This window comes from Saccoglossus kowalevskii, chromosome 22 (genome assembly GCF_978046115.1).
Source record: "Saccoglossus kowalevskii chromosome 22, keSacKowa6.1, whole genome shotgun sequence".
In the NCBI taxonomy this organism is placed as follows: Eukaryota; Metazoa; Hemichordata; class Enteropneusta; family Harrimaniidae; genus Saccoglossus; species Saccoglossus kowalevskii.
Window position 1 is genome coordinate 11,872,840 of NC_140662.1, and position 27,422 is coordinate 11,900,261.

The 27,422-nt window shown below is 34.4% G+C and overlaps 1 protein-coding gene across 3 annotated transcripts; it reads right to left on the reverse strand.

Moving 5' to 3' along the window:
* Positions 1–369: 369 nt before the first annotated feature.
* On the reverse strand, positions 370–27,393 carry LOC100370358 (pleckstrin homology domain-containing family A member 8-like). Of its 3 annotated transcripts, XM_078008762.2 has the most exons (14): positions 27,289–27,393; positions 25,484–25,600; positions 24,627–24,779; positions 22,846–22,967; positions 16,186–16,353; positions 14,491–14,532; positions 12,672–12,709; positions 11,715–11,996; positions 6,786–6,871; positions 6,185–6,243; positions 4,141–4,271; positions 2,319–2,389; positions 1,180–1,241; positions 370–794 (listed from the first exon to the last, which is right to left on the reverse strand). In XM_078008762.2, the coding sequence occupies exons 1-14, from the start codon at positions 27,335–27,337 to the stop codon at positions 597–599; spliced, it is 1,578 nt and encodes a 525-aa protein (XP_077864888.2). In that variant the 5' UTR covers positions 27,338–27,393; the 3' UTR covers positions 370–596. The 3 variants fall into 3 exon arrangements, with proteins under 3 accessions (XP_077864888.2, XP_085351797.1, XP_085351796.1); XM_085495671.1 differs by lacking the exon at positions 25,484–25,600; XM_085495670.1 differs by lacking the exon at positions 14,491–14,532.
* Between the last annotated feature and the right edge of the window lie 29 nt (positions 27,394–27,422).

Genomic DNA, 27,422 nt, shown 5'->3' on the forward strand with positions numbered 1-27,422 from the left:
ATATTTAACAGAAAATACAAAGAGTTGAGCACATGGCAGTGCATCAAAGTACTTTAGGCAAGAATATGGCATCAATTCTTGATGAGTGGATATTCTAGCCAGAATAGATTGTGCATAAAATATGTAGGTTATTTTGATGCACATGGCACCAAGTATCTCAGCTAATGATAACATAAATTTCACACCATCATCTTCATATTTTGTGAAAGAATAATTTAGTAAATAGACGAACACTGTTAGGAGTAATAAAGGATGTTCTTGAAAAACAAAATCCAAATCTTACAATCATTTTAAATTAACCTGGGCTTCAGCATATTTCAGGTCAAAAATGTACATATCCCAAATATATAATGTTGATCAGCAGGCTATATAATAATAAAATGCAATATATTTTGATAAATACGATCTAGTATCCGTTTTTCCAGATATAATATTCATTAATTATTTTAAGTAATCTGTGCAGCATTTATAAAATATTTGAAAGCTCTTAATATACATTATGGAGTAATATCTCCTAATTATATACATCTCTATAGTGTTTCAGTGGCTTATGTGAGAATCATGTGAAACACTAATCATATTATGGCGGTTTAGTATTATATTTGTTCTGGGAAATCCAAATCGTTTTCAGTGTAGAAATCGTTTAATATGGTGATAATTGTATTCACAGATTTTAAGTAAGTCCTCATGTCCTTCATGATGTACTTCTCAAAATTAGGATGATCATAATCTGCTCTACTCTGAGCTAGTAGCGATATGAAGTCTTCATAATAAGGCACTGTCTTTGCAACAAGCTATGGAGAGATAAAATTAAAACAAGAAAATGAAGCATAATCATCATTATTATACATCCATAAGTTACAGCGTACCGTAATTTTGTGGTATTGCACTGGGTATTTTCATCCTACCATATATTTCCTTCTAGGAGGAAACTCAAATATTTTTTTCCAAATAATATTTCTCTCAATCGCTGCAGTTTACACAATGAAAAGATATCAACAAGCTCCAATGAGCTCTGTATATCAATCTTGAGATGTTAATATTAGCTTATATGCATCTATAAGCCAATCTAAATAATTACATTCATTGATTGTATCCAAAACTGGAAGATTTATTAGAAGCAGCAAAGATATTCAAAAGACATTAAAATTCATTAATCGTGTATTAAAAATTACTCACAGCGAAGACACCTCTTGCTACCCAGCCATGGAATGTCTTCAGTGATTTGCTATATGCATGCGCTATGGACAGAATATACAAATAAAATATTTGAAGATATGGAGAAAGCAAAAACTAAACGCAATCAATTATGTGATTTTTTTATCAAGAGAATATAATAAGGCCAATACTGCTGTACAGTATTTGCTCTAATGTGGTTAGGCAAAAAAAACTTCTGAATCAATGTTTCCAGTAATGGACAAAACATAAGGTAGACAGTTTATTTTTATTTTCCCAATGAACTCCCTTTTTATGCATTGTTTTTATTACAAACATGCATTTAAAACTATGCATAGCAGTTGCCATTACTCATTAAAGTGGATTTCCTGCACAAAGTATATTTTAATAACCAAGTGTACAAACAATACAACTTTAGGTCTACATACACTACTAATAAAGACACAGCTGTAATAGAACAAATAGGGTATGCCCTTTTTGGGTAAAGGACCACAGTTGTGTGCAGTCTGACAACTGTGGTATTATAAACTGATCACAAAACCTCCTCATAACCTCAGTACATCTACTAAAAGATCCCATTGCAAGTTTTTTAGCAAAAAATAAATTGCGCCTTCTATTGATAGAATGCTTCTGTCATATCAAAATTACCTATATGGGTATATGATATTGTAAATGCTTTAATTATTCACTGTTACATTATTTTAATTTCGCTATTTTCGCTGATAAGTAAAATCCGCTAAATTAAATCCATATGAAAATGTAAAATAACAATAAAACTCATTGTTTCCTTGACAAATTTGTGAAATTAAAAGACAGTGAATATGCTCAAAACATCAAAATAGTGAAATTAAATGTCGGTGAAAGTAAATGGTTTAACAGTACTCAATTCCACAAGTTTAATTGGTTGTGTAGTCATTTAGAAAATACAATAAAAACATAATAAAATCTCTCAAAAACACTTCATCTTCATTTGTGGACAACTGCAGCTCAAAATGATATCGCTGCTATAAACGGCATGTGTTACCCATTTACTTCACAGACGTGTGCTTTGTCACTAGTGCATACAATCTATATAAGAAAGGTGTTATATAGACGTATGCACAGAAGGCACAAGAGTGAGGCCACAAATGAAATAGACTTACATGCAACTGCACTGAGATCTTTTTCACCTTCAGCTATTTCATGGAGAAACTCGTATACATATTCAAGAGCCCTGAAATACAGAGATATATACACATGTTACATAACTATGCATAAATAGTTGCAGAATTAGAATCAAATTTAACCATTTTACTTAAAACTACTATTATTAATCTGGGAGAGTAAAGCCACAACAACCACTTGTAGGGTTAAAGATGTTGAAGGTTTTTCTGAAGCTAGGCATGAATTGACTGATTACGTGTATGCAATATGTGTCATTCCATGTCATACCAAGGTAAAAGACATTTCTTAGAAACAATATTTGCTTCATTAGATGCCTATCTCCAATACAAGCACATGTAAACCAACAGTTTATTTATTGTACACTGGCACTTGCCCGCATGCAGAACTAGACATGAATGCAATACATTCAAATATTAGAGAAACCTACTTTGAGGCATAGAATCTGATATATGGAATATGAAATATTCATACCATTTTGACTTATGAAATGAAAAAAAAAATCGACATGCAATATTAACTTATTATATACTTATCCTTAGACTAGTAATACAACAGACTAGCAACGCGGCGTTTTCTTTTGAAGTAATGCGTGCCACGTTCGTTTAGGTTATCAGTTCTTATCGTACCGAGTAAAGATTGCTGGGCAACAACATTTTCATTATATTTCACAAAATAACGCGAGATCTATTCATATTACAATCAACTATCGCGATGCATCGCGAGACATAAAGACAGGAAGTGACAGACGACAGGAGCTGTCAGTGAACTTCGAAAATGGCATTTACCGAAAAATTTGGCAAATCTGAAGACGATAATTATGAGTGGGAAGCTATTTTAGAAGAATATTTTGACGAAGATAATGACAATTTCTCTGTAGAACTTTGCAACCCCTGATCGATCTCGTGTTTTTCATTTCCTGAAATTAGGAATAAAAAGAAATATACTGGGCTATTTTTATACAAAACTATGACGGAAGTCAAACAAAATCAGTGAAACTCGAAATAGCAACAATACTGACACACAATAGAAAATTGAAACAGTCACTGAACAACGCGTAGATCGCGTACTATGAAGTCGAACGCGACAACAATAACGCACCTCCATTTTTTACCGTTACTGGATCACGTTGATACGCTGAGAGAGGTATGTACATGGCACTAGCTATCTCATGTTTCGGCATCCCAGAACACGAAAACAAAACGGGTAACACACAAAGAAGTATGATCGTTCAAAACGCAGCGATAAGATCTCCCCGAAAAAATATTGGAAACCTTCCGCAAAATCCGCAACAGCGAGAAATATCGTTTCAAAGTTGCTCATTATATATTCAAAAACTATTTGAGGTAAACACTAAGACATTCAGTTACTTGCAACTCCCCTGATTCTTGGTCGATTCTTAAAATTCTTACACAGCTGCAAAGGTCAAAATGTCCAGAACGCATCTCCCGTTTTTTTAAATATATCCGGATCCGTTTTACGAAGAAATACGCAATTTCCGAAGGAGCGCGAAGTGTGCAGAATATCCAGGGCTCGGTAAACTTCGACGGTGTCTATGCCAATGCTACAGAGCATGGCACGCATAGCATATACAATTAAGCCGATTAACACCTTAAACAATATGCGTTGCGAGTCTGTTGTGTTACTAGTCTGAGACTTATCCTTGTACCAGCTTGATCCAGGCACGTGCAAAAAATGAAGTTTGACACATGTACACATGGGCACAAAGATGGATGAATGAGCAGAGCCCAAAAGATAAGCCTCTGTATAAGACATCTGATGGGAACTAATGAAGATACTCACCTTTTTAACCAGAGTAATGCATCTGTTGCTGAATTTTTAACTTTAGTTCTGTTCTTCTGTATTTCTTCCCCTACAATCAGTTGTAGTGATGCATATCCTTCCGTATCTGTCATGTATTTCTGATTAAGTTTCTGCAATGTGAGGCAGATAATTAGGAGGATGTTGCAAGTACAATAGGAGACACAAGTTGTAAAATCATTGTACAGTAAAACTGAACATCAATTTTTCTGTTCAAAATGATACAAATACAATCTACTAACATAGTTGAACTCTGGTGACCTTGCCCTTTGTTATATAATATAATTCCCTTTATCATAGTTTGTTTCAATATAAATATGCATTGTCATAATTAATTTTGAATACAAACAAGTTTTGGGGTTGAACCAACAGTGGGAAATCAGTCTACCGAATGTCCTTTAAAGATGTAAATATCTTACAAAAACATTGGTGCCTTATTTGTTTAATTATTTTAAGGGACATAATTTCCAGCTTTATTCAAAGTAATTCAGATATTTTAGTATAAAAACAAATACCTCATCGCAAAAACAAAAGTGCTGCATTTAGACGTGAATAGATTCATAAAACATGCAAGATAACAGAAAATCTTAGCTGGCTTTTGTCCAAGTATTTTGTACAGGTGTCTGTAAAAAATTAATGATTCACTGAGACAAATATGAACTGCCTCATTGTGCGACTACTGTATTATATGAAAAGTAAAAAAAACCACCCTTTATGAATAGCTATCATGTTGCAAGCTCTGCTTTGTATGCAAATCAACTTAAATAGTTAGTTGGTGTCCAGTGAAGGGAGAAGTTAACAGTACTGTTGCCTCCTGAGAATCTACATCTTCAAACACTGCAATCTTTGAAGTGAGTTTTTAAACCAGTATTATAAAAACTCTATCATTCTGTTCTAATAGCTGAAACATATTCCTGTGAGTTTTCATTTGTCGAATGAACTGTTTGTCAAATACAGAATACATATATTTTAGAACAATTTTCTTTTTAAAATGTGGATGAAATGTTTTGCTTTTTATGTATTATTTTTGATTTGGTAACTTTGAATTAAACAGATTTTCTATTAGCTTCAGATCTTGATCAAAGTTTGGCACCCAGTTCATAGGAGTGCTTATATTGATTTTCTGACATCTTGTTTTCTGTAAAGATTTTATTGGTAGGTTTGCAAATGTGTATCAGACTGTGCATTCTCTCCATGAGTTGGTTTTGAAACCCAGTATGGGATTCTGAGATACATTACCAAGGATATTATTACAAGATAAATCATTTGCTGCATTGAACACATACAACAATGCATATTTCCACTGAGATCAGTGACCTTTGATGTGTATCACCAGTGATCAGTCAAGTAGAAACAGTCAAAATATTTTATCAGATTTTTTCGATTTTTGCATGATATTTTCATACAGGACATCTGTTGTTCAAACTCAGGGAAGACTTTATACTGATAATAAGGTGACCAAGTTTGGTGAAGTTTGGAATAGAATTAGTAAAGTTATTATGCACACAATAACAATTATTAACGACGACGACGACGACAACGCCGGACAAAATTTTCCCCTTAATATACCTTTCCCTTCCATCTTTGATGGTACAGGCAAGGTAATAAGCATGTGCAAACCACATAAATCCTCAGACTTTGTCATTTGTAACAACATTTTAAAATGTACAACCATTTGACTACCTTTCATTAATATTGGGTCAAGCATGCAGGATTATTGGTTTATATGTTTCATCATATCTATCATTTTAGTGGTTGTCAAGAATTTATTGTGAATATAAATAAATAATAACCACTATAAATGATCTATATTACAGGGACTAATTAATGATTTGTGTCCAAATTAATAAATTAATTATTTAACAGCCATAGCATGTTGATGATTAAATCGATGAGGAAGAAAACTGAATTTCTACAAATACTATTTTTCTCTCATTTCAACCATGATGCACTAGTGTACCAGGATGTAATTCCCTGACCATAGTAAAGTCTGTAAAATTTATCATTAATAATAACAAGCTCTCACCCGAATATTTCCTAGAATATCCATTTTAACAGGAGCAAATGTTGTTGATCCAAGTGCATCTATAACAAAGGTAACATATTGTTATACGTGAATGCAGTTTCCAATTTCTGGGAATGTAAAATACTTGCATTTTTTGATAAAGCTGATTATTTCATGACAATGTGTCCAATTCTGTAATTTTAGCAAAAAATTTTGTCATTTTTAAAAATTCTATTTTTGACTTCTTCTTCTTGAAAACCACTACTTCAATTGCTTTGATACTTAGTATATGTGTATCTTAACATTGACTTATTAAATTGGAATAATTTCTGACAATGTCTCCAATTCTGTAATTTTAGCAAACATTTTTGACATTTGGGGTGAAAAAAGTCAAGTTATAGCATTTTTTAACCCAAAAATTTGACTAAAATTATAGAATAGGAAACATCGTTACTAAATATTGAAATATAATAGAGGTTAGAGGTACACCTATACCACATGCAAAATTATTTCACAACACCTTTGAATCAGTCCTATAATTTAGTTAGATGCTTTGATATTAAATTATTTTTATTGAAGAAAACAAAGCGTTATATGTTTATATTTTTGACATACTACTTACCAAATATTGGCAAAATATTTCTGAATGCCTCTAAGAATTGAGCAGTGGGTATTGAACTATTTTCCGACAAATCCATTTCTGTAAAACTGCAAAAAAAAAAGTTTAGTACATCAAAAACACATTGCATGCTGATACTTCAATTCCCCAGGTGTTAATTAAAATAATTAATTAATTAATTAAAACCAAATCATTACAATGGGCCAGTTTTATCGCTTGATTGCTGATGAATACGTACATTGCATTATTTGGATATTTTATTTTAAAATAACTAATGCATGAAAACAAGACTTAAAGTGTGAAGGTTGTCACCTGCGCACTCGCGGGAATTGAGTCCCAAGCGACAATAACACATGCTAAAAACGCAAAGGCTCATGGGTAGATGCTTGTTTCAAAACAATGACATGCTATGGCCATCTGAAGCATGCACAGGTGATGACTCCCCTGCTTTAAGTTTACTCTTCAAAAAATATACTACTAATTTCACAGACTGAACAGTGGATTAACTACTGGAACATAACACTTGAAGCAGTCACTCTGTTATGCCATTTAATTATATTAGTAGAGGTCATTTATATGGTTGATAGGGAACAATCACTGCATCATAGATGTGCAATTGCTAAATTATTATAATCGTATATTACCTAGTTTGTAATGATTGGCAAAGAGACAGTAGACAATCATTTGTAATATTTTTGTTCTCGTCCTTCGTTTATTTTTTTTAGACTACAATAAAAACAAAACTGATGGCAACATTCACATACTTGAACACGGTATAGTTGTAACAAGAACATTGAATGTATAACATTAGCACCAGGGGCCACTATAGTACAGCATTGTGGTTGGTAGAAGGGGCTTCTGTAATTTCTAAGTCAACATAGATGCCACAAGCATTTATTTTAAAGATTATAAACAATGATAATGAAGCAAGGGAGACCAGACTGGAATTTGAATACAAGTAGTCTTGATTGTCCAGTGAGATACTTCAATTTTTTTTCCAAATTGAAGAACATGTTTTAAAAAAACAATTTCAACATAGATACACATTAGCTTTTTTAAAAGTTGTATAAGCTAAGTTTCCTGGGTACCTGTTGCGTATATCTATATAGAAACTAAGTTTCTTGGCTACCTGTCGCGTATATTTATATAGAAGCTAAGTTTCTTGGCTACCTGCCACGTATATCTATATAGAAGCTAAGTTTCTTGGCTACCTGTCGCGTATATCTATATAGAAGCTAAGTTTCTTGGCTACCTGTCGCGTATATTTATATAGAAGCTAAGTTTCTTGGCTACCTGTCGCGTATATCTATATAGAAGCTAAGTTTCTTGGCTACCTATCACGTATATCTATATAGAAGCTAAGTTTCTTGGCTACCTGTCACGTATATATCTATATAGAAGCTAAGTTTCTTGGCTACCTGTCTCGTATATCTATATAGAAGCTAAGTTTCTTGGCTACCTGTCGCGTATATCTATATAGAAGCTAAGTTTCTTGGCTACCTGTCGCGTATATTTATATAGAAGCTAAGTTTCTTGGCTACCTGCCACGTATATCTATATAGAAGCTAAGTTTCTTGGCTACCTGTCGCATATATCTATATAGAAGCTAAGTTTCTTGGCTACCTGTCGCGTATATCTATATAGAAGCTAAGTTTCTTGGCTACCTGTCGCGTATATCTATATAGAAGCTAAGTTTCTTGGCTACCTGTCGCGTATATCTATATAGAAGCTAAGTTTCTTGGCTACCTGTCGCGTATATTTATATAGAAGCTAAGTTTCTTGGCTACCTGCCACGTATATCTATATAGAAGCTAAGTTTCTTGGCTACCTGTCGCATATATCTATATAGAAGGTAAGTTTCTTGGCTACCTGTCGCGTATATCTATATAGAAGGTAAGTTTCTTGGCTACCTGTCGCGTATATCTATATAGAAGCTAAGTTTCTTGGGTACCTGTCACGTATATCTATATAGAAGCTAAGTTTCTTGGCTACCTGTCGCGTATATCTATATAAAAGCTAAGTTTCTTGGCTACCTGTCGTGTATATCTATATAGAAGCTAAGTTTCTTGGCTACCTGTCGCGTATATTTATATAGAAGCTAAGTTTCTTGGCTACCTGCCACGTATATCTATATAGAAGCTAAGTTTCTTGGCTACCTGTCGCGTATATCTATATAGAAGCTAAGTTTCTTGGCTACCTGTCACGTATATCTATATAGAAGCTAAGTTTCTTGGCTACCTGTCGCGTATATCTATATAGAAGCTAAGTTTCTTGGCTACCTGTCGCGTATATCTATATAGAAGCTAAGTTTCTTGGCTACCTGTCGCGTATATCTATATAGAAGCTAAGTTTCTTGGCTACCTGTCGCGTATATCTATATAGAAGCTAAGTTTCTTGGCTACCTGTCGCGTATATCTATATAGAAGCTAAGTTTCTTGGCTACCTGTCGCGTATATCTATATAGAAGCTAAGTTTCTTGGCTACCTGTCGCGTATATCTATATAGAAGGTAAGTTTCTTGGCTACCTGTCGCGTATATCTATATAGAAGCTAAGTTTCTTGGGTACCTGTCACGTATATCTATATAGAAGCTAAGTTTCTTGGCTACCTGTCGCGTATATCTATATAAAAGCTAAGTTTCTTGGCTACCTGTCGTGTATATCTATATAGAAGCTAAGTTTCTTGGCTACCTGTCGCGTATATTTATATAGAAGCTAAGTTTCTTGGCTACCTGCCACGTATATCTATATAGAAGCTAAGTTTCTTGGCTACCTGTCGCGTATATCTATATAGAAGCTAAGTTTCTTGGCTACCTGTCACGTATATCTATATAGAAGCTAAGTTTCTTGGCTACCTGTCGCGTATATCTATATAGAAGCTAAGTTTCTTGGCTACCTGTCGCGTATATCTATATAGAAGCTAAGTTTCTTGGCTACCTGTCGCGTATATCTATATAGAAGCTAAGTTTCTTGGCTACCTGTCGCGTATATCTATATAGAAGCTAAGTTTCTTGGCTACCTGTCGCGTATATCTATATAGAAGCTAAGTTTCTTGGCTACCTGTCACGTATATCTATATAGAAGATAAGTTTCTTGGCTACCTGTCGCGTATATCTATATAGAAGCTAAGTTTCTTGGCTACCTGTCGCGTATATCTATATAGAAGGTAAGTTTCTTGGCTACCTGTCGCGTATATCTATATAGAAGCTAAGTTTCTTGACTACCTGTCGCGTATATCTATATAGAAGCTAAGTTTCTTGGCTACCTGTCGCGTATATCTATATAGAAGCTAAGTTTCTTGGGTACCTGTCGCGTATATCTATATAGAAGCTAAGTTTCTTGGCTACCTGTCGCGTATATCTATATAGAAGCTAAGTTTCTTGGCTACCTGTCGCGTATATCTATATAGAAGCTAAGTTTCTTGGCTACCTGTCACGTATATCTATATAGAAGCTAAGTTTCTTGGCTACCTGTCACGTATATCTATATAGAAGCTAAGTTTCTTGGCTACCTGTCGCGTATATCTATATAGAAGGTAAGTTTCTTGGCTACCTGTCGAGTATATCTATATAGAAGGTAAGTTTCTTGGCTACCTGTCGCGTATATCTATATAGAAGGTAAGTTTCTTGGCTACCTGTCGCGTATATCTATATAGAAGCTAAGTTTCTTGGGTACCTGTCACGTATATCTATATAGAAGCTAAGTTTCTTGGCTACCTGTCGTGTATATCTATATAGAAGCTAAGTTTCTTGGCTACCTGTCGCGTATATCTATATAGAAGCTAAGTTTCTTGGGTACCTGTCGCGTATATCTATATAGAAGCTAAGTTTCTTGGCTACCTGTCGCGTATATCTATATAGAAGCTAAGTTTCTTGGCTACCTGTCGCGTATATCTATATAGAAGCTAAGTTTCTTGGCTACCTGTCACGTATATCTATATAGAAGCTAAGTTTCTTGGCTACCTGTCACGTATATCTATATAGAAGCTAAGTTTCTTGGCTACCTGTCGCGTATATCTATATAGAAGCTAAGTTTCTTGGCTACCTGTCGCGTATATCTATATAGAAGCTAAGTTTCTTGGCTACCTGTCGCGTATATCTATATAGAAGCTAAGTTTCTTGGGTACCTATCACGTATATCTATATAGAAGCTAAGTTTCTTGGCTACCTGTCAGGTATATCTATATAGAAGCTAAGTTTCTTGGCTACCTGTCGCGTATATCTATATAGAAGCTAAGTTTCTTGGCTACCTGTCGCGTATATCTATATACAAGCTAAGTTTCTTGGCTACTTGTCGCGTATATTTATATAGAAGCTAAGTTTCTTGGCTACCTGTCGCGTATATCTATATAGAAGCTAAGTTTCTTGGCTACCTGTCGGGTATATCTATATAGAAGCTAAGTTTCTTAGCTACCTGTCGCGTATATCTATATAGAAGCTAAGTTTCTTGGGTACCTGTCACGTATATCTATATAGAATCTATGTTTCTTGGCTACCTGTCGCGTATATCTATATACATTTAGCTGGGTTTTCATGCGTACTGTTGCCGAGTACAAAATTTCTATCAGGAATCTACATGAGAACAGGGACTTTGTGTATAGGACAGTTCACCTTGCTCCAGTGCTGTAGGTACGACAAGGAAAAAAAATTTGTTGTTTCTCGTTTCATGGAAATTTCAAAATTTGTTGAATACTGAGCTAAAATGGGGGGGGGAATTTGAGACAAGTGCGAGTACAAGCGTATTTTGGAATGCTTTAAAAGGAAAAAAAACGTCTGAGGCGCATAGTTCAAATGATGCATGCAGAAACGAGAAACAGATATTTTTTTTGTCAATCTAACAAGAATTGGGCAAAGAAACTAGGAGAAGCTAATCTACAAGCATCTGAGAGGATTGCCTAAAATTATATTATATACCAGTTGTGTATTTAAGTGTACCTGTATTTCATATTTGAAAAAATCGTTCCTGGTCTATCTTCTTCTGAAGAGGAGTACCCCTTAACCAGATCAGGAAAAGGAGGTTTTTGTGATGAATGACTATTACAGTTTCCCTCAGCACTGAATGATGATGTCGGAGTTGCAGGCGCCGATAATGACTGCGGTGATGAGGAAGAACCTGAATGTGATCTTGATCTCGCGTATCTCGGTTTGGACGCCATATCTTCAAGATTTCTGAAAGTTGTTTTGACACCACTTTTATTAGGTAGAGGGGGTTGGTACCTGTCAGGGAAGTAAAAATAAAACAGATATTTACAGTGGATTAAATATCAGGGGTTGATGTGACATGATCGATATGAATCTGATACCATGTATACTGAAACTATTTTTCTGCTAGTAATTTTATTATGAAATTCATGAAGTAAACATTTTGCGAAAATCAAAACATTTTGTGTTGTATGACTGCAGAGACAGTTTTCCCTGATACAAAATTTCACTAAATTCATAAAAACATTTGTCGTCTGCAATATTAAAGCAGGTTATAGTGTATAAAACATGTTTACACAATGTTTCAGAATGTATAAAATTTAGATTTTTACAAGATAGTTCAATGTGCAGGTTCCTATAATCCTGTGCATATGAACTAACTGTAAGACACCATTCCAAAAGATTTCATAATAGAAATTTTTTTTTTTTTTTTTTATTTTTTCAGAATCTCATAAGCTAGTAACCTTCAGGTAAAACAAAAAGAATCAGATTAAACACAGATTTCACAGAACGGAAGGCAAGAAAAACTTCTTTGGTTTTTTGTGATGGAATTATTTTAACAGAGGAGATGGCCAAGAATTATGTAAGGATCCAATTTCACCAATTCAGTTATTTGATCAATTGCATGTATTTTCGGTTGACTTCAAAAGATTCAATTAAAATTATTTAATGACAAAAATACTTGTTTACCTATCAACTGACATAGTTCTGTGCATGAAGGCATTTCTCTGGAAGAAAAATATAATATTTACATTAACAAATGTCAATGCAGTCACCACATGCGTATTGTACCAGTGGGACGTGAGAAATGTAAAAATAATTTGAATGGCCATTCATTGTTTACTGGATGTATTAATAATATGTACTAAAATCTTGTGTTCATCATTGGTTGCCTTAAAATGAAGTATTGTCACTACAGTGTAGGAAAAACCAGTATTTTTGAAGGATAGTCAATGACAATGTAATACCAAACATACACAACCAGTACAATAGGAAACAGCAACTATGTTTATTACGTAGAGATAACACGACTTCTAATAAACGTAAGATTATACACAGATTATATTGGTTAAAATTTATATACTGTAGAATACTTCATTTTCGCTGAAAAGACTTTTTTAGTTGTTTTGTATGGAATTTATTTTTGACAAGTTGAATGTAAAATATAGAAAAAAAAAGCATATTCACTGCATTTTATTCCTTCAGTGAATCATTCCTTCAGTGAAAATAAGGAAAATTAATTCCAAGCGAAAATAAAGTATTTTACAGTGGGTTAAAGTGGCAGAAGAAACAATCTCAATATGTAACTGGTCCATTAATATCACTGATGATTAGTGAAAATTAACAACCCCTGATTGGTTGATTAGATGGTCTGTCATTTCCCAAATTGACAAGACGAAGCTCAGTAGATTAGAAATTGCGATTTTAGTTTCTGATAGTCACTAACAGTTTGGATTTTACAATTTGAATTGAATACACCTGTGTTTGACAACATCATATTGAAAATACACATGGATGTTTAACAAATAATCAATTAGACAAAAACTGTGTTTAAATCTTTTTCAACTAGTAAACCAACAGCAATATTGTACTCTATTATATTCCTGGTTATATACAAAAACAAAATAAAGTACTTTTATACATTCTGATTGATGAAAAAAATCAATATATATTTTAGCATAGTTATGACCATAGAGGTTCGCTACATTTCTCAGCACTGAGGGCACTGTCTTGAATATTAGGATACAATGAGCATGTTTATTTTTTGTAATATTTTCAAACAGTGCCCTCTATGATAAAAAGTAAAGATTCTTTTGGACCAGCTTCATTCAAGTCAAGTTTTACTGGAACAAGGGAAACACTACATACGTTAGGACACAAAACTGACAATACATACGTAAGTACATGCTCTATTTGTATTGTGTTTACATTGACTTTCTCACTGGCACACTTTTAAACTACAGCGGGAATTTTAAAGTTGCATTTCTACATCACTCCCATCAGCTAAATACAAAAAAAAATCTTTTGAATGATGCATTTTTAGCTAAATTTTAATCAATCCTTTTTCTACCCATTTAATTTGAATGTACTAGGAGGTCTTCACACATCTACAATGTAACTGACTTTCAAAGACAAACAAAGCACCCTAACTCAGTGTGTGTTTTACACAAATCTAGCTCATTTTAGGGGGCTCTTTTATATATTTAATTTCTCATTACCTATTCTCAATATATACAGAGGATGGTATTGCACAAATTTACAAAGTGGAAATGCAAATTTAAACGCAGTTCGATCACCACATTACATGCAATTACATAGCACACCTTAACAGTACACCAGCAAAATATAATCTCCAGACACAGCAACCAGGTAGGATAGCAGCATGTGTTTATATAGACCATATTAAAATATGTAAACAAGCAATCTGAAAAAATGGCAGAACCATGGACAACAAATATCCTATTTGGAATGTTCAGTTGCTTCCTGGGCATGATATCCTGTTACATACCTTAGTATATAAAGATTGTGAGGAAGTTCCATCAGGGTTTGTCTTCAATGTAAGCATTAATAAAGATGGAAATAGGTTTATATTTTGAGAAGCTTAAGGACACCAGTGTTGCTAGGCACAGGGAGAAAGGTATTGAGACCCTTTAGGAAAGCAATACCGAACAGCTGCAACATTTCCTGCTTTCCCAGTTGTGTTTATTACTGCATATTTTATCAAGCTTTTTGTGTGCATTATATAATTTATCATGAAAATTGAAAACCATAACGAAAAATTGTATTTACTGTATTTGATGTATATTTACCTAACATGCAATAAGTACCAGTTAGCATTTGTATATGAATGCTGGTGCACTATACACAACTTATTCAGGGGTACCAATGAAAGTGTAGCTTTTTAATGAAATCACAGCTTTGACACCGTGCAGCATAGCTTGGTCAGGAAAAGCTTAGCTGCAGGAATGAAATCCGCTAGTTTTGACATCGAGAACTCAAGCTTTGAACATATTTTGATGTTAATGGCGTATGCAACATGGCTGCCTCCAAAAGCAGCGTTAGCGACGGTAAGTATTTTACTCGTTTTCTCAACAAAATCACCAAGTTATGCTGTGTAATATGCCGCGATCAGTGAGGTTCAGGTTCAATTTCATTTCTAGAAAGTTTCAGCCACCATTTTACGAAACTTGCAGAGAAATCTCAATTCCAATTTTCGAAGCGAACAGGCTAGCAGGACGTCCTATTCTTATACATGTACTTGGATTTTATGACAGTGTAAAGACGTGGTGGCTAGCGCATAAATGAAAGGAAGAGAAGCTAAATATTCATCTCATATGATACTAACTTTTAAATCTTCGTGAGCTTTTACAAACTCTCAAAAACAGACGCTTCGAAAATTGGAATTGAGATTTCTCTGCAAATTTCGTAAAATGGTGGCTGACACAGCATAACTTGGTGATTTTGTTTAGAAAACGAGTAAAATACTTGCCGTCGCTGACACTGCTTTTGGAGGCAGCCATGTTGTGTACGCCCTCAACATCAAAATATGTTCAAAGCTTGAATTCTCGATGTCAAAACTAGCGGATTTCATTCCTGCAGCTAAGCTTTTCCTAACCAAGCTATGCTGCACGGTGTCAAAGCTGTGATTTTCATTAAAAAGCTACACTTTCATTGGTACCCCTGTTATTGATGTATGTGTAAACCTGGTGAACATGCTAAAAACACTTGTTAGAAAATAATACTCTGAATATTTAAAATGCACTTTATATATTGATATTTATGAAGAAAAGAACATGATAGACTGATTGGATAATTATTATGAACATGCAATCTGATTGGTTAAACATGTACATGGTATCTGATTGGTTAAACATGTACATGGTATCTGATTGGTTAAACATGTACATGGCATCTGATTGGTTAAACATGTACATGGTATCTGATTGGTTAAACATGTACATGGTATCTGATTGGTTAAACATGTACATGGTATCTGATTGGTTAAACATGTACATTGTATCTGATTGGTTAAACATGTACATGCAATCTGATTGGTTAAACATGTACATGCAATCTGATTGGTCAAACATGTACATGCAATCTGATTGGTTAAACATGTCAATGCAATCTGATTGGTTATTCAGTACTACTATTTACAAAAAGAGGAAATAATCCAAGCATCACAAGCCATAAAAAAACTTACTTTGTTCTCAGTTGGTGATGCTAAAGAAGGTGGTAAGACACTATCAGATGTAGTACTGTGGTTCATCTGTTGCATAAATGTATCATCTGCTATCTTCATACAATCTTGTAAAGTTCGTAGAAATGTATCACACGTTGCCGATAGTAACGACGTAGCTTCGTTAATTTTCTACAAAGATAGATCACAGGACAAAAAAAATCACAACCAATTGATGACATTCATCAATGAATGACAGTAGAGGGCGCTGACCAATTATCAACACCAAGGTGGGAATATTGACGATACACAAATTGTTGCATACGACTTATTTACCATTTCCGTGTCACTGAGAATGTTCTAGAAACGTACTGTGTCTGGGTGGAATATTCTAGATTTTGTTTAGAAACTGGTTGAATAGGTAATAGAACACTGTCGGAGGCAATAGAAGGTAATGGAACATTCTAGAAATCGGTAGTAAGTTCCAGACTCATTATGTACGCTGATGTAATGGTCTATTTATAGACAGTGGGGTATATAGGGCAGTTGTTCAGCACTGAGTTCAGATCGGAGATCTCGTTGAATTGTATTGGAGTTTAAGTATCTAGTTATTGGAGGTTTGGAGTTTTACCGCGTTATTGTATTTAATGTTTGCAGAGTATAATAATACCAGTACCAGTTGAAACCTCATCTGTAGGCTCCGTGTTCGTATTTTATCATCGCCGCCAGGGAAGTCTTTCTGTTACTGTTGCCATTTTGGTATTTGAACCATCACACCTGTACTATACCAATTACGGTAATATTACGTTGCATAATTGGTGAATTTTAAATTTGATGCAATTATGTAATAATTGTTATTACTATATCTTCAATAGTAAACAAACATGGGGAAACTATCACAGTATTGACATTTGGAAATGCTGCAAGGGTCAGAAAATGAACACCAAACATCGTGGAGTTAGGTAAGATATGGGACAGTAAAAATGGAGGGGAGTACAACATCAGTTTTGATGCAAATGATAAAATAATCACCAAAATACAAATTTGGAGATTTCTTAGACCAAATAAAAGAGAGAGAACCATGAAAGGTACCATCATGTGAAATATAAGGTATTATCAGAAAATGAACAAATCTAATAGAAGTCCACCCAAAGAACATATATACCAACAGTGTTCTCAGACTCCAAGCATCGCGGGTAATTTGCATAACACCACATCTAATTTGCATAATAATTAGTTTCTCCAACAAACATGACTACAATAAAGAAGAGATAGCTAGCAATGCACATTTCAATTAAAGAACAGAAGATATCATTAGAAAATGAACAATATGTATAGTATCAAGCAATGGGACTTGCTGTTTTCAACAAGAATTCAAAAATATCACTTTTTACCAAAAATTACAAAAATATTCATCAAAATTAGAGAATTAAAGATATCATTACAAAATGAACAAATCTGAGAGAGGTCCACATGTAGTACCTATAAATGTAATATAAAAGCAATCGGACTTGTGGTTTTTAACAAGAAGTCGAAAATATCACTTTTTACCAAAAATTACAAAAATATTCACCAAAATTAGAGAATTAAAGATATCATTACAAAATGAACAAATCTGAGAGAGGTCCACATGTAGTACAGATATATGTAATATCAAAGCAATTGCACTTGCGGTTTTTAACAAGAAGTCGAAAATATCACTTTTTACCAAAAATGACAAAAATATTCACCAAAATTAGAGAATTAAAGATATCATTACAAAATGAACAAATCTGAGAGAGGTCCACATGTAGTACCTATATATGTAATATCAAAGCAATTGGACTTGCGGTTTTTAACAAGAAGTCGAAAATATCACTTTTTACAAAAAATAACAAAAGTATTCACCAAAATTAGAGAATTGAAGATATCAACATGAAATGAACAAAACTAAGAGAGGTCTACCCAAGGTACATATACACCAAGTATCAAAGCATTCAGGCTTGTAGTTTTCAAGAAGAAGTCGAAAAAGTAAAACATTGACACGGACGACGACGACGGACAATCACTCATATGATAAGCTCTGCTTGACAAAGTCGACAGCGGAGCTAAAAATGTATTGTTATGAACATATTGTTATCCATGGAGGTAACTGGTTCATCATTATTTTGTGTACAACAAGTACAGTCAGTTTTAATGCCCATGTCACTGTCAGTTCATATGACGTGGGGAAAACATTTTTGGGTAAAATTTGTAAAGTCTGCCAGATTGCGGGTTATCAAAATATGACTTAGAAATTAATAAATCAATAATGAAATTTATTTTCTACAACGGCATTTCAAAACTCATGCCAGCGATTTTCCATTGATCTATCTATACCTTATGTGTAACGCTACGATCACCACAGGTATTCTCTGCTGCTGTTGCGATCATCGGTCCCTGACTTTTTGATTTAAAATTACACAAATTCAGAATGTTTTGTTAATTAAAATGATTCATTGACGATTATCTTAGAAATTGCATCAAAATCGCCAATGAGATGTTGTTTTTAAACATCGCAGAAAAACATGCACTTTGCGCCGCCATCTTTGTTACCTCGATCAGAATCCCCCTTGTAACCCAGCATGCATTGGTCGTGATGTCACACCATGCGTTTACGTCGATTCAGTGGCGTTCCTCGGTAATGAGGCACTCGATGAATGAGGTATTTCTAGAGGTCAGGGTTTGTTTTTTCTTCGGCTCTCTCGTCTGTAGTTGAATAATTTTTGCTTTGATTTATTTACGTTTTTTTCCCAATGTGACTTAATTTCACTTGTTTTTTTTAATTCTTGGTAATTAGTGTCATCGGCAATGGAGTAGTAAAAAACCGCAATTAAGGTAGAGATGCAGTTTATTTGTGAATTTCAATCAAAGATATTTTTTTTCGTTTTTTATATAGATTTTTATCTAAAGAACATTCTGTGAAAATTTGACCAATGAATTCTTATTGGAACACCATTAAAATTGCTGTTTATTTTCTGGTTAAAAATAAAAAACACTCACACGTGGCAATGTTTATGTCCAATTGCCTAATTTGCATGAGTAAGCAAATAACAGGACCTTTGATTGACAATATGCATATCGAGATTGTACGGGTCATAGTTCATTCAATTCACACGCATGTGCAATTATTCTCGAATCAGTTATCGCTCGCTAGCAAACCAAACATTATATTTCCTCAGCGTTTTTTCCTAATTTGTATCATTACATTATGCGTGGTGTGAAAAGAAAGAGAGGTAGAAAGAAGATTCAGATGATTTCTATGTCGGAAGAGGCAAAAGCTACACTGAAGGCATCAGCCCGCCGAACGAAAAACAAAATCGATGTGAGCGTCCAAACGTGACTTTCCCTGAAGGCGTGAATCCGAGTTTCTGATTGCCTGAGAGATTTTATTTTTAAATAATTGTTCTCAAAAAATAAACTGAGCATGTGAAGAATAATTTAACATTGTTTACAGTGATAACAGCTCTTTGTCGAAACGAAGCTTACCCATTCACGCTAGTCACAATAAACATCATACTCTTGAATAGGCGTCAATGACTACTTAGACTCTATATTAGGCATCAGGAATGATTGAAATGTCCGAAAATGACGCCAAAATACACCTTAAAAGTCCTATTTTATTTTTTTCTATGAATCCCATCCCGAATTTACGGCAGAATCTGGTCCCTCAAATAAGGGATACGTGAGCTTTGATTCTAACCGGATATATTGCACTGGGTCGGGGAGATACAAACTTTCGTGTATCTTTTATCCAATGCTAGGTGCTAGGTGGTGCGAGACAGCTTTGTTTGCAACCGGACGAACTCCGTTTAATTCAATGAAGCAAACAACTGACAATGCTAAAATATATTGCAGAGGTACGCTAAAATTAATTGAAAACAAGCAAATAATTTCAATGAAAAATAAATCACAGAGAGAGGTAACTTGATACATTAACAACTCTTTTGACGCGCTGACCGCTTCTCCTCGTTTGATGTTTTGTTTTCCTTGTCATAATACTTACTGATTGATGATTTTGTTTTGATTTTTGAGTTTTTTAGCCTGCAACTCTGCCACGACCTTTGCTTTTTCCGTGAAAAATCGGGAAAGTTTACGTCAATTTGACGGACATTCCATTTGTTTAAACTAGCGAGCACACTGATTAGCACTCCTATTTTTTCATTTGCTGATTTCTATTCAGAAAAATTCGACCGCTCGAAAATGCACCTTAATTTTGCACTCATGTCATGTCAGATTTCCAACAAAAATTATTTAAAATCGGCCGAAATTTTAAAACTTTTACGTTAGGAGCTGGAGCTCTCTCCTTGCAGTGACCGTCGTCGGTAGTACAACAGCATGTTTTGTACTAGTACATACATCCGTGCGCTGATTGTCTGTGACTGTCTTAGAAAATCCCTGAATAAGGCGTTACCAAAATCGGAAAAAATAAAAAATTGCCTCCTTAAAAAACGAACAGAATTTAAATATTTTTTTTAACAAATATGTTGCAGTGGGAAAATGGGATTGGAAACGCTGAACAAAACTGTGCCTCGCGTTTCGATTCTAGGATTACGCGATTATTCATTATTGTGCGTTCGCTTCCTGGAGTTGGTTCTAAATACTACATAAAAATCATCAAGGATAATTAATTTAATATCCCACTTTGTACTCTTCACGGTAAACCATAGGCTCTGAAATACTCGTAGATTTTTTATTGAAAATACATCGAAGAGAAGCCATGATGCTTTGATCGTGATAAAAAGTCACCTTCCTAGGACCGCCCCCTGTTTAATAATTCATGAGATGACGTCATGTTTACTGGGCATTGACACGTGTTTTTACCGACCCCATCAAAACACTGGTATGAATGACGTGTTTCTGATTTATATATTCAAGAGCAGTTGTTCTGGTCCAACAATTTTACATAAAATGTCTATGTCTATACGTTAACTTTCAATTTCAATAGTCTAGAAAGTATGACAAAGTATGACAAAGCAGTAATTCCCGGTTTAACGCGCAAATATGCAAATTAGCCTTTTTCTCGTCTTCTATTTATGGTGAATTCTTGGGTTTTAAATTAAAATAGCTGATAGACGCTTTGGCCATTTGCCTCGAAATTTTCACACTATATTGACAAGGTGTTCCCCCTTCAAAATGCGTCCGGACAGTTTATTACTGCGAGTGGAGCAAAAATAACAAGTCCGCAATTAACATGGATATATAAATTATGCAAAAATAGAAAAGAGTGAACTTTGAGGTCATGCTGTGCGACGTTGAAAGCCGTTAGAGAGATGAGTGGACGCATTTGAATTAGTAGTATACCAAGGTATCCAGTGATGTAATTTTACCCACAAACGGACTTGAAGTTTTTGAGCTAATTTTTTTTAAACCACTTTTGTCCAAAAAAGCATATTTTTGACCCAAAATCAAAAACGCATTCTGGATATTTAAAATAAAGACAAGTTTTACAAAGTTTGTATAATGAGCTTTCAGAAAATATATAACATGCTGGATATATAATACCATCTTCATTGTCTAATTACTCAATTAAAAAGCAAGCCAAATAAACTGCATCTCTACCTTAACCGCAGTGGAGCAAATCATCTATTTGTCTAAGCGACGCTGGCCCGCGTTGCTTGAAAGGCCTGGGGAAAACACTGACCAAGCATTAAAGCGGGAGGGTCGTCACCTGCGCACACGCAGGATTTGAGTCCCAACCGACAATAACACACGCTAAAAATGCAAAGGCTCATGGGTAGACGCTTGTTTGTAAACAATGACACGATATGGCCATCTGACGCATGCGCAGGTGACAACTCCCCCGCTTTTTAACAATTGACAGTAAACTGCATTGATCCATTACAGTGATTTCCATAATCAAGTCATAGTACACAAGTGAGCATATGAGGACATTCAATAAGAGTAATCAAGATCAAAAGTTCAAATAAATTTTTAGGATATCACAAAAATCATGCATGCATGGCAGACCAATTTTTTCAGCAGATTCAGATTACATAGCGGTGCACCAGATGTATCAGTTTGGAATGAATCCCATGACAATTTTTAGCTCACAGGAAACCAGCGATGGATTTTGCCAACTACATGTACACCTTGCCCTGAACTTTCATTAAAAGTAGTTTGCTACCAAAAATAAATATTCAGAAATCTTCGAAATCCAGCAAGATGGGATTAGGTTACTGTGGCGTTCAAATTCAGAAATAAAAATATATGGTCCCCGAATTAAGGTTCCACAAAACGCCCCCTAAAATTGATGAAAACTGCGTTTTTTTGAGTAGTTTACAATTGATTCCTTTGGCAGAAACATTTCATCACACCTCAACAATTTTTTTGGTGACCTATGCTGAAAATGAAATGAAACGAAAAATGGTTGAATTCTGAATATTAGTATAAGTTGTTCATGTAATAATGTGTTTCCTATGGAAAATGTTCCAAACTGGCCGCTTTCTAGAATTCTTCACATATGTTTTCTTGGAAACACTTTCTTTCTCCATATGAATGTCATGCATGTACATGTAAGCATGTGAAACATCAAACAACAATTTTTGAATGATTTACTGTGATCATTTTTTGTATGTTTTAAAAGTAGCAAACTTTAATGGCAAGGCTAAAATGAGTCAGCCATAAAAAAGTACATAAAAAAAATATTATTACTTTTGTTGTTACCTCTAAATCAGGTTCGCCATGTTGACTTGTTGACGATTTAACACTATGAACTTGCTGCATTAGTAAATCACAATATAAACGTACTTCAGACATCTTGGTTTTCAATGTACCTCGTGATTCTTCTATTAACAGAATACAAATACAGATGATATTTTTGTCATATTCATGTAGTATATTGAACTTTGTTACTGTAACATAGCCGTATTTAAGAATTCAGTAGCCACTTCCTATTGTGAGTACTATAATATTCTCCTGATCCAAGTACCTCTATCATGGATTGTGTCTGCATTTTAATTTCATTTTGTGGATTGTGATGTTTTTTTTTTTACAAGATAACCATCTTGGATAAATTCAGAGTTTGGTAATTACCCATTGGTGGTGAAAGTAATAATTCAAAGCGAATAATTTAATAATTCTATGTTTATCAACTGATAAGAGTTAGTAGAAACCCAGCATGCCAACCTGTTGCTATCTGCAACTGACCACGCCAAGGCCAATATGTGTTATCTCACTGTAAATCATGATCATGTACGTGTAACACCATTTTTGTGCAGTTAATAGAAACCTGGATAAATGCACAGTACTATTCCCCAAAGCTTGATCAGCCATAATCACCAGATGTTGCAATGGCTAAGCTACCAGTGATAACAGCCTCATGTACATTTGTATATGTATGGGTTGTTGGAAATATTGTCACCACAGAGCACTGCAAATATTTCTAATGATCTTGCCTGAAATATTTACATATCTGTACTTGTATGTTCATCAGAAGTACAATACTAACATTTTTTGAGAGTATATATGATGTGCTGTTTCATGACACAATGTACATATAATACATGTATGTACTGGTGTGGGTGGGTAACCATAGGAATGGAATTTTGAAACCTTAGATGGATGCGACAAAATCATTTTTTATACAGAATTGTTTTCTGAAAATATACATGGCTGCACTCCATCATAAATCATTGAACTACTATTAATTTTTAAATTATAAACCTCGTAAAATATAGACGAGAACATGTAATTAATACTCTTATTTGAGACTGTATATTGATATATACATGCACATTAGATTATAATTTATCATGAACCAGAAATGCCGAGTATTCATTTTATAAAACTGAATGCAATTGTCTAATATGTATGTGCACTGGTTATTTTAATATGTACAATAACAAACACTGCCTACGTGTATGAGTCTACCATGTTTAGTATATTATTAATCTAATTTGGTCCACGATATGGAGTAACAATTTTAAAAATATATAATTCCATATTCATCTTTAAATTTACTGATTAAAAATGGTCTCCAAAGTCAAGTACACACAATTTACAATAAACTTATCACAAAATTATAGTTACAATGCAAACAAGCTTCAATACCTAGAGATCCTACTTAATCACTTTTTAGAATTTTGAAAGAGTGCAATATGGCTTTTTTTCTTCATAAACCTAATATCGTTTTTTTAGTCATTCCAGGTAGATTGCAGTTTATACAGCTGAGTAAGGCGGACTGAACGTACAACCCCTCTGCTGTGAGACAAACAAGTTCAAGGGTGTTGTTTATTACGCAGTGTTCTCTTCGATGTGGGACCCATAGTGACACACACAATGCATGTAAAATACATTATTTATTGACATGAAACTTGAACATGCCCATAACCCTTTTACCACTGTACCAAATTACGCACAGAGACAACAGTGCCACTTAATTTCAGGTACAGCCTCTCCTGGTTAGCTGTGAATCTTCAGTCATTACAAATACAAATTACACCTACCTTTTGCAAGGGCTTTTGAATTTGTTAAACAAGCTTTGGCACTTCCGAGAGCTACAAGCCACTGTTGTCTTTCAGCTGGTGTTGCACCTCTAATGTAGAAATGCTGCTCCCCGGGAATGATTAAATCTAGACGGCATTGATCAGACGGATGAACTGAAAATAGGAATTACATACAAAAGAATGAAATACAAAACAAATTGTCTGCCAAGATAACTCAAGCTATCAAGTGCTACAGTAACTCCTTTTGCTGCATTTGCCTTTGGTTCTTACGATAAAAAAGTTTCATCATTTGTCTGAATTAATAAGAAAATTTTGACATGATTCAAAATGCATAATGCCTATTAAAATAGTTCCAGTAAACAGTTCTAATTCAAAAAAAAAAATGTGTACTGGATACAAACAAAGTGCCGTTATTTTGCGGTATTTTACAGGGTATTTTTCATCCTACCATATTAGGAAATTGCTAATTCCAAATATGGAATGATTATGCACATTTGCATCCACTAATAATAAAAACAAACATGGCTGCCACCAGGGTTTGACCGAACTCCACACAAAGAAGTTCGCTGATTCTGTTTTAAACATTTTAGATATTGGCATTTCCATGATGTATCCTTGGAAGGAAAACATGTCTAATAATAAGGTTATTGCAAGGATACCTCAAAGTATGCACTCAAGACAGTACACCATTGCATAGACCTCCCCTACGTGTCAGTCAATACTCCTGTTGTACCTCTTTGTGCATACTTTAAAGTATCCTCATAATAAACTGTACAACTCGTACAATGATCAACAGTAACTGTCATCTTTTCATGAATGCTTGAAGTAAAACATAGTTACTATCTGAATTAACTCACCAGTTATTTCACAACAAGCCATTTTAAGAGATCCTTTGGAACCCAAATGCATCTCATCTTGAGATTTATAGTATGCAAGAATTCCTTTATCTAATACAAACCACCGTGGCTGCCAACCTGAGAACCAAAAAAGTAATGGGATTATGATAACACCTACATATATCACATACAAAGCATTTCATAAGGGCATGCATTTGTATTATACAAATGTATGCTATACATGGCCGTTAATCGGCCAATAACTGGAGAAAATATGAAAAGACAGACAGGTAATGGGCATTATCAAATATTTTTTATAGGCAGTGGAAGCATATCTTTTCACCACCAGACTTTTGCCCAAATATTTCTGCACTTTTTTCTGATACTCTTCAATATTTTTGGAAATTAACTCAAAATTTTGCGCCAACAGACAAAATTTGAGTCAATTTTCTGTTTTTACTCAAAAAATGTGGCTATTTATGTCCCAATCTTCTGAAGGAAAGTGCAGACTATAAACTGGAATATTTTGTGAATTTGTGATGAAAAGAGAGAACAAGTGATGAAAAGGTTAGATTTGAATCTAACCACTCCCGAGGAATTGTTTTATAAATGTCCATAAAACAAATTCATGCCTTGAGTAGCATTTTTGTGAGTATGGCATCATACGTGGGGTGGGGATTTAAATGAATTTAAAAAGGCTGGAGTTCATTGTATGTTTTGAGATCCAGGAAAGACCTTGCACATGCAGTGTCATGTTATCCCAGTCAATACTTAAACTTGTATCCCCTTGACACATGCATACACACACATCTTAACCATTATGTGTGAGTGGATTGCAATCTGTTCATATTTGACCAACATAGGCCCAAGTGGAGCTCAAATATGTGATTGAATGCACAACATAAGCACATTATTTCACTTACAATATGTCAACCACACCTGGAGTTTGTACTGGGCAACAGGGTTTTAGCCAGCCACCAGTCCTGCCACCAAACAGACTGGCAACTTTGATTTTGGACTGGCAAATTTTTCCCATTTTTCTGTTATTTCCTATTGTTCTTTAATAATTTTACCAAAATATATTCAAAAAAACCATCTACACTTTCATCAAGATAATTTGTTTTAGACTGGCAGTTGCAAATTCCTGGCTAATAGCCTGCTGGGCAATCACTTTCAATTATTTGATGTTTTTTAAATCTGCTACATTAAAGCCACACAAATATGTAAAATAACCATAGAACTTATTGTTTTCTGCTAAGTTTGTGAACTTGAAACATAAGTGAAAATTTATTAAATGATTGAAATAGTGAAATTATAAACGCCAGTGAATATGAATGGTTTTACAGTACAAATGCATACAAGATGTGCTCTAGCATTTAATTCTGTGTTTGCAAGAAATCTGCGATAGATTCAATTTGATAATACACGAGAAAACCTTACATGATTTTATAAATATAAATGTATATCGTACTCTGAGTCTGATTGAAAGTGCAATAAAATATGTATTGAGTAATTTGTATACAGATTCTTATGATGACACACCCCCTCATCCTGTTTAACAACCGCATTAGAAAAATAATCTTAAAATTTTCAACATTATTAATAAATTTCAGAAAAGAGGAGCCCCAAAGTGGAGTTCGTAGTTGCTCAGTTACAAACTAGATGACGTAAACGTCTAAATACGAGTCTATCGTGAACCGGAAGTACAAGTGTGAAAAACTGAAAATCGAAAGCTGGTTGTGAAGGCCCTCATTTACAACTGGACAGTCATTTCATTAACACTATGAATACAGCATACTGCGCATAACCATTAACAATCAACTCACCGCTGATATAATTGGTCCATTTGTACAACATCCCATCCATTACGGGCATCTTCGCACAATACGCGACGAGCGTATGATGCGTTGGCAGCCTCGCTTTAAATCATTGGAGCAAAGACATAAACAACCAAACATTT

What these genes read in the sequence shown, in the direction of transcription:
- LOC100370358 (XM_078008762.2), bottom strand. Translation starts at nt 27,337, where the DNA reads ATGCCCGTAATGGATGGGATGTTGTACAAATGGACCAATTATATCAGC. An exon ending in TTCAAAAGCCCTTGCAAAAG is followed by an intron (nt 22,968 to 24,626) that starts GTAGGTGTAATT and finishes TTCTGTTAATAG; the next exon opens with AAGAATCACGAGGTACATTG. An exon ending in ATGGCGAACCTGATTTAGAG is followed by an intron (nt 16,354 to 22,845) that starts GTAACAACAAAA and finishes CTATCTTTGTAG; the next exon opens with AAAATTAACGAAGCTACGTC.